At 36.8% G+C, this 16,389-nt stretch overlaps 1 protein-coding gene across 2 annotated transcripts in view; it reads right to left on the bottom strand.

Annotated features, from left to right (window-relative positions):
* SPOPL (speckle type BTB/POZ protein like) overlaps positions 1-16,389 on the bottom strand; it is a 37,843-nt gene that overhangs the window by 7,738 nt on the left and 13,716 nt on the right. For both annotated transcript variants that reach the window (XM_075757242.1, XM_075757241.1), the window contains exons 2-8: positions 12,913-13,047; positions 12,631-12,752; positions 12,211-12,362; positions 7,576-7,703; positions 3,093-3,270; positions 2,943-2,998; positions 1,175-1,297 (exon numbers count right to left, since the gene is read on the bottom strand). In XM_075757242.1, coding sequence (XP_075613357.1) covers positions 1,175-1,297; positions 2,943-2,998; positions 3,093-3,270; positions 7,576-7,703; positions 12,211-12,362; positions 12,631-12,752; positions 12,913-12,990 — 837 coding nt within the window. In that variant the 5' untranslated portion in view covers positions 12,991-13,047. The remainder of the gene's footprint in view (positions 1-1,174; positions 1,298-2,942; positions 2,999-3,092; positions 3,271-7,575; positions 7,704-12,210; positions 12,363-12,630; positions 12,753-12,912; positions 13,048-16,389) is intronic.

The following is a 16,389-nucleotide window of genomic DNA, read 5'->3' as shown; positions in this document are numbered from 1 at the left end:
CTACATTTATCAATTATGTCCTAAATATAGGCCAGCTTTCATAAAATAACACCATTTCACCTCTCCGTTTGGGTGTACTGAAACTTGACAAAACACAATCAGTTTTGGAAGATGAGCTGCTGCAATGAGAGGTGGAAAGAATAAGAGTGGTAAGTCACCACGGCCAGGACAGTGCCAGGTCAAGAGATCTTGAAAAAAATTGAACATATTATGTTGCCAGGAAAAAAAAGAAAAAGAAAAAAAATCATCACTGCTTCTTGAAATTAACTATTGGGACAACTTATCTGAAATGATTTATATTAGGATTGATCAGCAGTTTTCACCACTAATGTTTTACAGATATGATTGCACAACCAATTCAGAAATTGCAAAAGTAGTTTAAGAAATTGCCATACACTTGGCTAAAAGTGAAAAAGTTTCAGATTACACACTCTGAAGTGAGTATTTTCTGGATTCTACTTATGCCTTCCCAGGGAAAGGCAACTGGGTGTCCTCTGATGATAGTTAACTAAAATTTCAACTCAAGCTGTAAAGCAGTGAAGAGAGAACAAGGTATTGGGTCAAGTTTATAAAAAGTTAGAAAACTAAGTTACAACATGAAAGGGAATAATCTCACCTTAATTGCTGTGCTGCTGTAAGTTCCCCCACCTCAAAAACCATAGTAGGAAAAAAAAGTATTTCACAGAGCAACAATTTAAAGAGTAGACAAGATCTCAATACAGAAGATATGAAAGATTAGAACCATTAAGTTTATAGGGAAGACAAAAAGATGAAAGTTCTGACTGAAGTAGCAGTACTTTAGGGAGCACACAGTTAATTCAAAGACTTGTATAAATCCTCTTCAAGAATACAAAGATCTAAGATACATTTTATTCAAGACTGATTTTCCAAATCGTATTACAGTCCCCCATTTCTAAAAAAAAGAAAAAAATTTGATAGTAAATACAATTAATATCTGAAGCACTTCTGGTCAAGATAGATATATCAGCTTTCTACTGCTAAAAAAAGTCTATTCTTTCCCATCTTTATCCATTTCTGATGAGAACTGTTTCTCATATTAAAAAAAATATATATCAATCTGAAAAAAGATTTTAGTAAATTTTTTTTTAAAAAAAACAACACAACATTCCAGAAGCAAACATCAGGTTTGAGAACTTAGGAGTCAAATACTTACTTTGTCTGCAGCTGCCAACAAATTGTCGGCCATTTTTTCAAGGTTTGGTGCTTTTCCCGTGTAAATGAATCTCATCATTTCTTTAAAAACTTCAGGGTCTACATCATTTATTTCTACACGATTCTGGTAAAGAAGAATAATCAAAAAACCCTCTGGAATTTAGCTACCATTTTAAAGTGAACATATCAAATATCATCTGCATGCACGCTACAAGTTTACGTTTGCCATCCATCATACAAAATCCTTACAAATTTCAATTAACATTCAACAGTAAGCGGAAAGTAATCAAAATCAGTAGCTGAAAGTCAGGTAGAAATCAGCTGGAAAAGCTTAGACAAAAAGTAACTGCAGCTTTCTTCTCAAAATGTCTAACTCCGGACTGTATTGCACAGGCTGTATGTAAAAATCAAAGCATGGTTTCAGGAATATTTAAAAATACTGCTGAGTTTCCAACTCAACAATGATGTGCTTGGAATATCAGGAGTTGGAGCAGCAGACAGAACAAAGTGAGCCATTTGTGGCTCAACTTACATTGAGCCAACACAGCCCATGTTTTGTTCTCAGAATCCAAAAAGCAAATAAAGAAGCACATCTAACTGACATCATGTAGCTGAAGACAGTCCTAAAACTATGGTATTGCACGCTTGACCCCATGCTCTAATAGTACCTCCTACAAACAAATAACAAAGTGGGAAATTATGTCAAAGATGTAGAAGAAAGCACCAGACTTTTGAATGGGGTACAAAAACCACAGACTACCAGCACATGAGGTGCACATGTTCTGGTTTCCTACCCACTGAACCACATATAGTACTTAGGAGTAGGGCTGCACTGGAGATTTACTGCTAACATGAAGGTGAAGGCCCCTGGCACGGCACATTTCTGAAGCTGGGCCATGTCTGGGTTTCTTTCAGTCCAGAAATGTGCTTCAATATATTCCAATTCTACCTGTGAAAGGTTCCAGATTGGAGAAGTACAGGGAAGAAAAATGCCATGTTTATGAAACTCGGTTGTACTACAGCACCGTAGTCATCCGATGTATTTGTACACACAAGTGGCATTGTTGCAGCCTCCAAGACTATGTGATGATCGTCTATTACAATCCTTTAGCAAGGTGATCAGTTCCTTGCCTTTTCATGGATTCTGCCTATAACCAACCCATTTTAGATATTCTTCACAAAAAACACGAACAGCTCCTTGCTGTGGGAGATAGCAAGTGCATAAAGGCAGAAGCAGCTCTCCGTGCTGATTAAGTAACTATCCATCCAAAACACTTATACAGGTCAAGAGCCTGCAGAAACTGTGAATGAAAAGGAGTGCTTCACGGCCTCAGGGCTTAATTTGAGTCATAATTCACCTGTTGTTTCTTTGTGTCCTAGCTCCCATACAAAATGTTTTAATACACTACAGCAAAACCTCAGTCAAGTCAATAAGCTTATGTGAAGGTATAAACTACAGCAAAAAGGGGGCAGAGATTACTAGATCAATTACATCAGTAGCTAGAGTTAAAAAACTGATCTAGGGCAGATACAAGTAATTGAAAGAAGAAATCCTCCAGAACCTCTCCAGTCAGCCCTATCTGCTCTTTCTACACAAAGAAACTCCCGTAGAAATCACCGGGAAAGCGTTCAGGAGTAGTATCTCCTCCGCTCATGCACCATGATGCAGTCCTCATCTTCCTCAGTTTGCAATGCTTCAAGTTTTCTGCAACTTTTCCCTTTTTCACAAGGCACAAACATTTGTGTATAAAGTTTTCAGTAAGGCTTACCTGTTTGCTTTCCTCCATTTCATGTTCAAACATTGCATTAAAAACTGGAGATCGTGCTGCAGCAAGAAAAGTAAATATTAAATATAATCAAATTTTAAAATTTTAGCAATTTTAATTACAAAATAATAGCAATACAAAAGTAGAAAGTACCTGCAAGGACAGATTTATGAGCTTTGAATTCTTGTCCTCCTACATAAAAACTGCAATCTGTAAATCTTGTTGTTTCCCAGAGATTCCCTAAATCTTCTGCTAGTCGACATTCAGGTACCTTCAAAGTGTTTGTATTAGACTGTCCTGATATATTTACTGAGTCTTGGACCACGCTTACCTAACAGAAAATCACAGCAAGACAACTCCTTCATAACTGAATGCCAATAATAATTAAATTACAGTACCTATTGCTAGAATTTCAGCAATTCCAAAACAAAGCAAAAACCACGTGGTGTTTCTGGCATTAGGCCAGAACCATAAAAGTAAACTGTAAAGCATCGGTTTAAGTAACATAAAACAAATAGAGCTTTACTTAGAGACTCTAACATTGTGTATTTATCCAACCAAAACAAAAAAGAGCGAGCACAATACCACATGCCACCTCACAGAAATGCCAAAGTCAGTCAGTCAAGGGGAGATACGGTTCTTGGGATGCCAGTGGGATCAAAAAATGTTAATGCTATTTCAGAGATAAATCAACAGTACAACACTCCTCACACATTTAAGTAAAATATATACAATACAAACTTCTAAACAGATTATCAGAATCACAAGGTAACAGAAAAGTTTCATACAAATAACCCGCAGAAATTTTGAATCATATGACATTCCTAATTTTAATTACAGTAAGTTCATACTTGACCTGCAATGTGATAATGCAAACTAAGTGCAAGTAACATGGCTCCTTCATTATCTCATGTTACTGTGTCCAGCTGATGCAGGATCACAAGTGATTGTCTTCCACACAAGATTAAAAGCCATTATTTTAGAAATAGAAGTCAATGAAATAAGATGTAGTAGGTAGGTTAACATCAATAATGAAATGCATGCCCACAGGATGTAATTTTTGTACAGAACTAGTTAAGAAAATTGTGAAATATGTGCATCTGAAGGGAATATATTGCCATTATTCCCCATGTTTAAGTCTTTCACATAAGTAAAGAGGACAGTAGCATTCTTACTTGCATTTTTCAGATATCTTGACATACTAAGTCCTTTTAATCAGTATGTTGGGAAAGCAGAAGAGCTCAGCAGGTTTTACTTCTGTTGTCTGAGAGCACACGCCTGAGAATAAAACCTTCATAAAGGAGAGAAGAGCTATACTACAAGATTTTGATCACTGCATCTCCCAAATACAGAAAATTAGGATTAATATATGATGAAAAAATGCTGATATAGTTAAGATCAGTACTTTGATTTCCAGAGGCACAGCATCTGGAATAAATCTGGCATAAAGCAGAAATAGCACAGCTAAGCTTCACAGAAATTCAGAGCACTGCAAACCAAATTCCAGATCAGAAGAGGAGGATGATCCAATTAAGACAGCAGCTTGGGGATTTGAATCATTGCCTAATTCCCTGTTTCATCCCATACCCCCTTGTGATTATAAGAAATTCCTTTATATTCTTCTACCTTTTAAAGGACAAAAAAAATACCCGAAAGCACTGTGAAATTTCACTTTCACAGTAAGACTATACATTTATAACACTGAAATATCTACAGAGCTATTGTGTACTTTATTTCAGTTTTCACACAGAGTGATTCCAGGAAATATACATACACACAAGTGGAGTTTTAGCTTAGCAAAGCTAGTCTTCTGTTGTCAAAGGAGACAGTTCTGCTTCTCCAGAGACTCCACTCAAAAGTTCATGATCTGAGTTGTCCACACAGCATCCTCTTGTTAGCTACAGACAGTGCCTAGGAAGGTCATCACACATTCTTTATATCTACTTAAACTGATCTGATGTTCCAAACTTCTGCTGCTTTAGAATGGTTTCTAATATATATTGATAGTTGTGCAACGCCATCCTTTTGAGATATAACCCAAGCAAAATTTTAATTCAAGTCACCTACACATGAATGGCCCAGCATGGATTATCTATAGGTTGTAACAACTTTTAAAGATCCTAAATATAAACACTTACAGGGGTCTAATATTTCATCTCTCTCTTGTCATCTCTTTAAGATGGTATGCTTAAAATCAAGTTCATTCTTTGTGGATTTTTAAAATGTATTTAAATCAAGCTAAAATCCATTTAACTTAATCCCGCAACTATTGAAAACTTAGGCTAAAAGAGACTGTTTTGTGACTGTCTCAACACCTGATATCAAATTCTTATATCAGGCACCTTAAAGTTGTGTTTATCAAGTCATTCACAAGAGTGAAGGTATTTCTTCACAAAACTGCAGGATGATGATGAGATGTTAGAACTAATAGCAAACAACCTTAGGAGTAGTAGCAATCTAGCCGGGATTTCCAGGTACTCCACAAGGTCTGATTTACTCTACTTCTCAGGAAGCTATCCAGCTTTTGCATGGCATGCACACCTTAGGGGCACGGGTCCTGTTTGCATTGCGTACCCTCATGTGTAAGGGTATATGAAAATGTATAAACTATGACTTGAACACGTTCTCTGTGTGATGACAGTTAATACAGATAATGTATATAATTTTCTTGGTTTTGACTCTGCGGTGGTTTAATAGTAAAGATGAGGTAAGTGATACTCTAGACTACTCTCTCAACCTAAGCTAGGTAAGAGATCTGTGGAAGGACTCAATAGGAAAAACATCCCTGCAGAGAATTTACTATTCTATTAGCAAATAAGAATACTTGCAAGGTTTCAGTAATTTCAGATTATATGGAAAGGGAGAACTGAGCGAAACAGAGATCAGTTTGCTTAACAAAATAAAATTATGAAGTTGTATTTAATCAATAGGTCACTTGTTGGTGGCAACACCAGACTTTGCAAAGTACTTAACCCTTCTGTTTCCAGTCCAAGGACATACCCAACTGATCTTAAGAACATTCGGCAATATCTTGTCGCCAAGGAAGACCAAATAATCCTTCTGCAACCCAACAGGCAGAAAAGAAGAGCCAGCCAGCACAGTTGGTACTTAGTGACCTTTACTAAATACCTGCTATAGCTGGTAAGACTTATCAAGCCAAGTGCAATATAGTTATAGGAAGCAGTTAAGTCAGTCTTCCAACTAGGATACAAGTAGGAAGGCGAACACAGAAATCAGAACTTAAAAGTTTTAAAAGGACAAAAAACTTTGGACTTGTGTATAGAAACAGCTCCTTCAAACAACACCTGTTATTTCTAATGACAGCTGAAGAGCTAGAAGAACACATCAGAATAAACAAGTTTTAAAAAGATTTGGATTTTTTTTTTGCTTTAGTCTGAAACAACCCAGAAGTTATGTTAACATGCTCACTGTGCACAACTAAATGATGTACTTCCTTCAGCATTTATAATCAGCCACTCACTTTAAAACATTGAGAAGTTTTGTAAGTAAACACAATTATATTTAAAGAATAGCATCAACATTTAAATAACAATATTTCTCTCTGGAAAATTCAGTATTTGTTCAGTCATCTGTTTAAACAAACTTTATCTCTAAAATTAGATAGTGACCTACTTCCAAAAACCAAACACTATTTTTAAGAGCTGTTCATTTACCTCAAAGTATTCATTATGAGGAAAACTTTAAATTAGAAAATACTCAAAAGTATCTTTACAGAACCATGAAACACTTGTTACATCTGCTTTTATCACCCAAATAATTGTATTCATAACAAATTTATCATGCAGCTAATTTAACTTGTCTAAGTGAAAATAAGATGCACTATATTTGCAATATCTAGTCTCAGGGGCCACATTTCAATTATTCTTTCTACACAGTTTAATGACATATAATTAAATTGTAATCTTGCCAAGACAATTTTACACATTTCCTGTAAATACACAGATCAAAGCAAACTTATTAGCAGTTAGAGCATCTATCATCCTCCTAAGTCACTAATCACTTTATGGCAGCAAAGATAACCAGCCAATGTATATTTAACATACACTGTACTTACACTGCAACTGTCTCTACTTTCCATTTTTAACATTGAGTAAGCGTTTTACTGAATTTTAATATAACAATTTAGGTTACCAACATAACTGATATTATAAAAGTGACCCATAATAGACCATGAAGTTGTAAATTTACACCACAGCTCTGAATATAAATCCTCAGTATTAAACAGTCCTTCTACAGGACACTTGCATTTGTTCAGAAAACGAAATGTAACAATTACTATAAAAATAAATAATTTACTCAAAAGACCTGTTCACTGGTTAAAGCCATCAATTATGATATTACAGGAATATAGATTCTGACAATTAGTTGGGGTTTTAATAATGTGAACCAGCATGCAGACATTGATCAATTCAGACTTATTCTACGCTTCAGTATACGTGTATCAAAAAAGAAAAAATACAATACAAACAAAGCAAGTAAACGTGTATCTTACCATAGTTATAGTTTACAGAAGACAACTTTTACAGCATATTACTGTTTAAATCAACATAAACCTCTATTTATTGAAGCAGAAACATTTTTGTTAAAAGTTTACCACTTAAAAACCTATACCCACCTCACAAAATAATGTAAGCTTGTCATCTGGTAGAAGACCATTAGCTTCATCTAGTAAAAAATCTCTTCGGATAAATTTCTTAAAACCCCAGTCCTTGCCTTGCACAAATCGATATGCTCTTTGGCTTTCTGATAAAACACAGTTATGTACAAATAAAGCAAGTTAAATAAAAATACTAATAACAACAACTAAATATTCTATATTAAGGCTAAATATCAATCCAAAAATTAATCAATTTAACACAGTTGGATCATGTGTGTCACATTTTTAGGAAATCCACAACTGATTAAACTTTTTTTAATGTTGTAATAGTGTTATTTTATAAAATACTTGATAGCACTTGCAGAGCACAATTTGCAATTCAAACCATATCATCTCCTTAGATGTTATCTTAGGCACTCAGCAAGAGAAGTTTTTCAGTTAATGTTTAAGAATGCCAAAGTGTCAAAACAGAAACTGTTCACAGCGAAGTACCATTACAATGACTTTGTCATCACAAATGCATTCTGACAACACTTCTGCAGTTGTCATAACAATCTGTTTTGACTTCTTCCTGAAATGGAAAATTTTGTTTCACAGGTTGAAGTTATTTTTAAATACAGTAAAAGCATTAAAAAAGCAAAACAGAAATAAAAGCTTTCAAGTAACAAGCTATTTCTTCAGTCATAAAAAGATATTATTTATATTTACCTATTAGCTACAGTTATGATAATTTTTTTTTGATCCATCAGATTTGCTGTGACCACACAACCCTTTTTTCTTTTCCAGTTCTAATGTGCACAGCCCACAAAAAATTAGTACATGACATGTACACATTCACTGTAAGGTGGCCACTTGTTCCACAGGAAAGAGCATCATACACTTTTATGGGGAGCTAAAACATAGGAAAGAGGTTATTTGGGAATGGCTTTGAGAATATATGTAGAATAAACCAAATTCTGCAGTATATTTAGAAAGATTGTTCAAAATGAAGAGAGCACGAATATTTCTGAAATAATACCAAAGGAGGGGGAAAAAAAAAAAAAAACAATCTCAGTAAGAATTCTCCAAGACAGAACTTCCCTTTAATTCCAAAAAAGCTGGGCAAGAAACACGTCACCATTTCATTTGTGGTATGGATAGATACTTTAGCCTTCAGGAAAGCAATTTAGAAGTTTAAGTCAGAAGTTTGTTATAAAAACAAAGTATTTTTCATGTCAGAATCTGTTAAAATATTGTTCCTTCTACAGCATCCAAAATAAAGACATCAGGCAAGACAGACTTCTCTACGCTAATTACCTTGGTAGCATCACTGAAACAGACTGAGCGTGTAACACACTCTTACATTGGAAAACATACACATTGTCCTGGTTTCAGCTGGGATAGAGTTAATTTTCTTCCTAGTAGCTGCGTTTTGGATTTAGTATAAGAATAATGTTGATAACACACTGACATTTTAGTTGTTGCTCAGCAGTGTTGACAGTTGAGTCAAGGACTTTTCAGCTTCTCAGTCCCTGCCAGCAAGGAGGCACGAGCCTTCCGCAGGAGGTACATGAAAGCTGGGAGGGGGCATGGCCAGGAGGCTGGCCAAAGACATATTCCATATCATACGACATCACGCTCAGTATATCAATTCAGGGAGATGGCCAGGGAGGAACCCAGCTCAGAAACTAGCTGGGCATTTGTCAGCAGGTGGTGAGCAACCACACTGTGCATCACTTGTTTTGTATATTCTTTTATCATTATTATTATTATTCTCTTCTTTTTCTGTCTTATTAAACTGGTTTTATCTCAACCCACAAGTTTTACTTTTTCTCGGTTCTCTCCCGCATCCCAATGGGGGTTAGTGAGTGAACGGCAATGTGGTTGTTTTAGCTGCCGGCTAGGTTAAACCACAACACACATATAATACATTGTCCTCACTGCCCATAGCTGGAAAAATTATATTCATAACAGTTTTTTCCCTAGAATTAGATCAAGTAAAATAAGTTGTACAGGTTTTGATCAGGTTTTTTTAATACAATGAAGGAACTGACAACGCAGGAGGTGTCTCTGTCCCTGTCACCTCATCACACTCACGTATTCAAACAAAAAAAACCCTCTCCCATGCAGAAGCAGAGGGAAATGCAGTTACTGAAGTTCAGAGTAGGTTTTGAGTGTAACGGAACAAACATAGAATACCGTTCACTTTTTAAAGTATGTACGTCAAGGAAGAAAAATTGCCATTTTAAAAAAAAATACTGTTTAGTTTTTTGGCATTTGCATTACTGTTTTCACATTTTTACCAACTTGCCAAAAACTCACAACAAACCTCATGGAATGCAATGAAAAAATAAAGTCAGAAAATCACATTTACAAAAAAGGTTTCAAAAATTTCTTCTCCACATTCAGCCCAATTCTTTATTTGGCAGACTTAGATTTTACTTTTATCAGCAAGAACCAGTGTTAAGCCTCTGAAATTAAGTGATCAGTAGCAATTTAAGTGCACAAAGCCACAAAAATAAAGCAGCATAAAAGTGTAAATGTATTTTTCTTCTTTCTAATAAAGTTTAAATGTTAGTTCATTACCTATTTTATACACAGCTTCATCACTTGAAGCAGCAATCTATGCATGAATTATCAATTTACAACGGACATCTAAAGTCAGGTCATTACAAAATATAAATAAAAACAGAACATCTCCAGAAGCAGATGGTAAATGGCTGGAAAGTCCAAGAAATAAGATTTCTGTTGGCAATTTTCCAAAATGAAAAGATGTTTATAATTCCTGTAGTGCCAAATACAGGACAGCTACTATAGCAGAAACTGAAGACACATCTACTCATAGGATTTGGGGGTTTTAGCACCTTGTCATTTTTAGCATTTAAAGTACCGCTTGGCAAATGATCTTCAGATTCTCAAAATCCCTCCATCACGCGTCCTTCATTTAGGACAGTTCTCATATGTTTTCTGGGAAATCACCACAACCGAGTGCCCGTGAACTCATGCACGCTGTGTGGGGAAGCAACAGGAGGAATGAGAGGGGCATGTGCAGTTGCAGGGCTATGATCTCCTTGGCCTCACAGTGACATGGTGGGATGGCTCACACCACTGGGGCGCTGCAGTGGGCGCATATATGGTCTTTGAGGACACGTGGGAGCCACCCCTCATGGAGCTCTGCCTTGCGATGGATGAGCCAGCTGAGAGTTTACGGGTGGAGATTAGAGGGCAGGCCGATGTGAGCAACGTTGTGCTCGGGGTTTGCTACAAACCCACTGAGGAAGAAATAGGTGACTGGTCATTGGGGTCCTGGTGGACAACAAACAAACATGAGCCAGCAATGCAGCCCTGAGGCAAGAAAAGGACCAGCAGCATCTAGTTAAATAATAGAACAGGTTGCCCAGCTAGGTTGTGGAGTCTTTATCCTTGGAGATATTCAAAGCACGACATGTCCCAAGCAAACTGCTCTAGACAACCCTGCTTTCACCAGGGGGTTTGCACTAGACAACCTCCAGAGGTCCTTTATAACCTTGTAATTCTGTGATTCTATGATTATCATCTCATAATATTTTTGATGCACACACCACAGTTTCATTTAATTACATATAACATACACCAATCCACTCCTAGACCAGAAGACTGTCTCAAGCCAAAAACCACAATCCAAATGTATGAAAGTGTAGTTTTGTTCATATAAGCTCCAGAAGCAGGAGGCTTGCAGAGATTGAAGCAACCAACTCCATCACTAGAAGAGGACAGAGTGAAAGATATACATTTACTTTCCTTCCAAAAAGTCCAATAATTAAATTTTTAGATTTGAACTCAGTTTTGTGGATTTACTTTAAAATATTACAAATGGGCCTTGTTACATAAGGAGAAAGTAGCATGAACTTTGGGTGCAAGTCCTGGAGAACTATAGATTTTTCCCAAGAAATTCAAAATTTGCAACAGAACAGACCCTGTAAGGTCTCTTAAGTCCTGGAGTAGGAGGAAGGAAAAAAAGTAGACAGATTCTTCATATACAGGACTAGCAACAGCACAAACTCAGTGCAGACCAGCATTAAATTACACATTTTCACGAGAATTCCAGCTTTCTCAAAAAGTTTCAAGTGAAGGTTGCGCTTGTAAGTTTGAAACTGAGCGCCATACATTTTTCATATCAAGAAGGCAATTAAATCACCAATTATTTCAAAGTCTTCTAATTCCTTGGATATGTGGCTCATGTTTTTAAACTGATTACAGTGTAAATCAGATGAAACAGACCAAAACACTGCAAAGAAGTGTCAAAAAACTCAAAACAGCCATGCATGTTTATCCTAATTAACTATGGAAATCAAACACTTACTTCCACTGTAGCTAGAAACAAAGCAAATACAGCCCTACTAACAGGAAGCAAGAATAATCTGATGGAAAGGCCAAGTGACAAGAATCTGGAGTGACGGCAGCTAGTAATGCGCTGTAATTTATACTGCTCAGGATAGAATTAACATAGCTCAGTGATCAGAAATGTGTGAAACATGAACAAGATTTTTAATTAACTTTCTAAGAGGATATTAAAAAAGATATTTTAAAGTTTATCTCAGTATTAAATTCTGTTCTCAACTGAAAAAATAACAGTATGCATTTTCTTTGGGTTGTTCTTACAAATTCACATGTAGTACATAAACATCCCCTTACCCATTGCTTTTGTTTCTTCTCTTTTAGCATTCAGCAGGGAAAATTTGAATTTTGCTCTGACTTCACTTTTTGGACAACTGACTAAAAGCAAATATAATGACAGGTAGTCTTTGCTTTCATCATCTAATCCCTTTGGATTCACTCTCAGGCACCTGAAAGAAATGCAGAAATTGTACATTTTTAAATTGTACCCAGAATAAATTCAGAAATATTTTTTATAAGATACAATGATACATGCTACCAAAACAAACGTTTCCCTTATGACTGTTGAAACTTTGAAATCAGAACCAATCCGTATCTACAGTAAAATTTCAAGAAATATCCAAATTTTAATATTTACTTGCAATTTAACTTCGCAACTTTTGTGAGTGGAAAAAAAACCACAAAAAACCAAGGCAGTTGCTAGAATAAAGACCTTACCACTTCATTTTGTCATTTGGCCCTGACGAAAAGGTAGAACTCTTTAAAACTTCACCCATTTCTTCTCGGCAAAAACTGAAGTTATTAATGGTCCACATGTAGGAAAATTTTACTACTTTAACCTGAACAAAAGATGTAGAAAATGTCAATAAAATTTAACTTACATATCAAGCATTAACTGAGAACTAGTTAGACTATCAGCACAACTCAATATTTTCAGCGTTGTTTGGTTTTTTATTATTATGACTAGAAAATAAAGCCATTGGAATTTATGTAGATTACCTGTGTGTAACACCAGCTTTCAGCCACAGGTCCACTTGACATCTCCCCAGGAGGAGGTGGGGTGGGAACCCTTGACATTGCCACTTATTGCGGGTTTATAGTATCAAGATAGCAATCCAAACTTCAGTAATTCTCCTAAAAAAGTAATTCATATGTTTTGTTCACTTTAAGTGGGGGGAAAAAATAAAAATCCATATTTTGCTATCCATAGTACTCTGTTGACTAAATGATGCATCTGAAAATTAAACTTGAGAAGAGGACAATGGCTTTGGTGTTTAGACAAGCTAGGTGTCACACATGTCACACTTGTACTCAAAATTTGCAGGCTGAATCCTCATGCAATACTTTATAAAAGCAAGTACCTATGCATCATACAATAACACTAACAACATTATTTCAACATCACCTTTGCAAATTACCACCTTGATCACTCCAGTCATGTTATAACTTTCTTCAGGATCTTCTCCTTTGATTTGAAGAGTAACTAGAGCCTTGTGAGCACTTGGTTATTAGTACCAATGCATTCATTGTCCACACAGGCATAACCCAATCCTGAAAGAGCACCTACCTGGGAGTAGAATAGGTTCAAACAGTCGTGGGAATTCTCAAGGGAGGGTAAGAAATTAAACTTGCATTTAAAGTAGTATTTTCTTCACACATCTTTCATGGCTGTCTCATATATTTTAATTCCAATAGATTCAACTGAAGAACTATAATCACCACAACCATGTGCTCTTTCCTTATCAAAGCACAAAGCTGGAGTCAACTCACCAACTCTGAGGAACTTTCTAATAGCAAATAAAGCAGTTTTGTTACGGTTTATCACCTAACAGAGCACTACAATTTCTCCTGCCCATCAGAAATTGAATCACATGCCCAGATTCATCACATCTAACTACAGACATGGAGTCAGTCAACCTCCTGGCCCTAGCCTTTGGACATAGCTAATGCAAGAAGGTGGGCCTGTCGGGGGGGGCTGACTCTCCTTTAGGTAGGGTTTGCTGTCAGCTTTAGACAGTCAGCTGCCAGAAGCACAGCTTCTCACTTAAGCAGCTCCATTGCATTCCTAAAAAGAAGTGAAATGAACCCTGATCAAACCAGATGAAAGTCACAATTGTTTCTGCCACGAAATATTTTCTCTTAGTACTAAAATTTTATTTAAAAATATCCTGCTGTCGCTAAAACAACGTCAGAAGACTACAGTCTTCCAGCATTTGGAAGTGCTTCACCATATAGGTCTTTTTACTTGTGACAGAACAGCATTAATTGTTTTATTCAAAAGACATGATTGCACATCACTAAGCATGTTGGAACTCTTCCTTCAGGGATAGGCAACACACTTTGAAACAAGATTTTATGCAAACATTGGTAAGAAGACACTGCAAGACCACATGCAATTCAGTAACAATGGGAATGAGTTTATTATTCCTATGGAAAGAAGTATTATCTGTGAATTGCTATGATCCTCAGTGGATGCTTTCCCTCCTGCCTCTCTGGTACCACTTCCCACTTGCTTGTGATCTGAATTAGTCCTTCCTCATTAAAGCCTACTGACATGGGAATTGCTCTGAATCATGTATAAAACCTTGAAAACAAAACTAATTATCAGTGTTTATCAGATGAGGAAGCAGATGCTATATAATCAGATCCCTTAACAAATCTCTACTAACAGATCTACTATGACAAGATTAAAAAAAAAATCATTGAATAGGTCTCCTGCAAGATATGGGTCATTGAGACACTGACATGTAATCACAATTACAATCCAGCTGCCTCTCATAAGTGACTTTTTTCCAAATACAACTTGTATTTATTCATGGCAATCTTCAGTACCTAATTAGTACTTTCCATAAATGAAAACTAGTAACAAACAGCCACCCTAAATTTAAGATAATGGAATTGTTTGCTGTGTATTTTTTTTTTTTTTAAGCAGCAATCATATGTATTGTGGAAACTGTGTTTACATGTGAGCATCCTTCTTTCATAAAGCAAATATTGGTACTTATACTATCATGATTTCTGGAAGCACATCCTATTCAAAGGTAACAAGTGAAGCTGTTACCCAAATACATGATCAATTTTATGTAGAACCATATCCTGAAAGTGTTAGAACAGCTTACCTCAGCCTTACTAAATCTGTTTGTTCTTCAATTCTCCAAAGCTAAAAACAAGAATACAGCCCATTCCTTATGCTGCCACTCACACAGGACTGTCTCATCTCTAATCTGTTCCTCAATACTTTCAGTCCATTAGACCAGTCAGCTCCTGGTAACCAGGCAGGAGCAGATCTGAGCCAAGTTTGCTCAGAAGGGGTCTCTAAATTGAAAAAGGCTGAAAATAACTGCTGTACAGTAACCCCTTCAGAAAGTGTCCAGTGACCTTATGCCAGCTACCAGTAGTTACCTGCCCCTCCCCATCTCACAGCTAAATCAGCTTGATTCACTGAGAATTTAACTCTAAGCAAAGGTGGTTATTTTCAATTATTTTCAGGTCCGTCTGCTGCCCTGTCTCTGTACCTGTTCTACCCAGGGCATTTGTACTTCAGAGGCTGCTTCCACCTGCAGGGAAACAGTTTAGCAGTACTGCTGATCTGTCCCTCACTTTACTCAATCCATTACTCAGGATTTGGGTGGGGACATGGGGATACTTAGCAAAACTACCAGGCGAAAGAGAACACAAGCTTCAAAGACGTTATTGTGGAACGTATAGGTGCTGGGGGAAGGAAGGACTTTTTTCAGTCCCCAGGCTGACAGCCAGACCAAGCGGGCCACTGATGGGTACCAGGACAAAGTGGAACCTCACATGGGCAGACTGAAAGACGCACCTACAGACTCTTTGCTCTACGTACTGTACTCTGCCTGGGGAGAAGACTAAATACTACTTTGAAGAAAGTGTTTATGAATCATTGATAAGCCAGTCATCAGCTCTGACAAAAAGGTTTTTCAAGTACCAAACCCTCATCACAGCCCATTAGATCAAATGCTTGGGAACAGCCGAGCTGCAGCTCACAAAGCCAGTCAGAGAATGACTGGGTGGAATTAAATCAATGAAGTGCTGGAAGACAGGCCTGTTATCTGCAGGATGAAACAACTTAGAGGGACAATTTTCATGCTAGAACCTGCATTTATTCCTCTGCAGGCTATCAGGAGCAAAGCATCCCAGGTGACAGAACATTATCAGGTAATACCTCTCAGAGTTTCCAGGCAATGCCATGCCTGTCTGGACATGGCTTAACAAACAGCTAACAGCCACAGCATGGCCACTGTGCCAGGCAGAAGTCTCCAAACATCAGAGGAAACATGCACCAGGAATAGTAAAACAAGTTTTAAGGGATGCAGGCAAAAGAAGTTTCTGGCTTTCAAAATGCAAATTAGAGGTGCATTTAAGTGTCAAGCACCTTTGGTTTTTTAAACGAAGTGAAACACTGAATGTGGTGCAGCAGTCAGTGATGATTTTACTCTCTGAGAGTTCGATTTC

The sequence above is a fragment of the Balearica regulorum genome, chromosome 6 (assembly GCF_011004875.1).
Source record: "Balearica regulorum gibbericeps isolate bBalReg1 chromosome 6, bBalReg1.pri, whole genome shotgun sequence".
Lineage (NCBI taxonomy): Eukaryota > Metazoa > Chordata > Aves > Gruiformes > Gruidae > Balearica > Balearica regulorum.
Note: the sequence above shows the minus strand (reverse complement) of the source record. Positions and strands in the feature narration are given on the sequence as shown.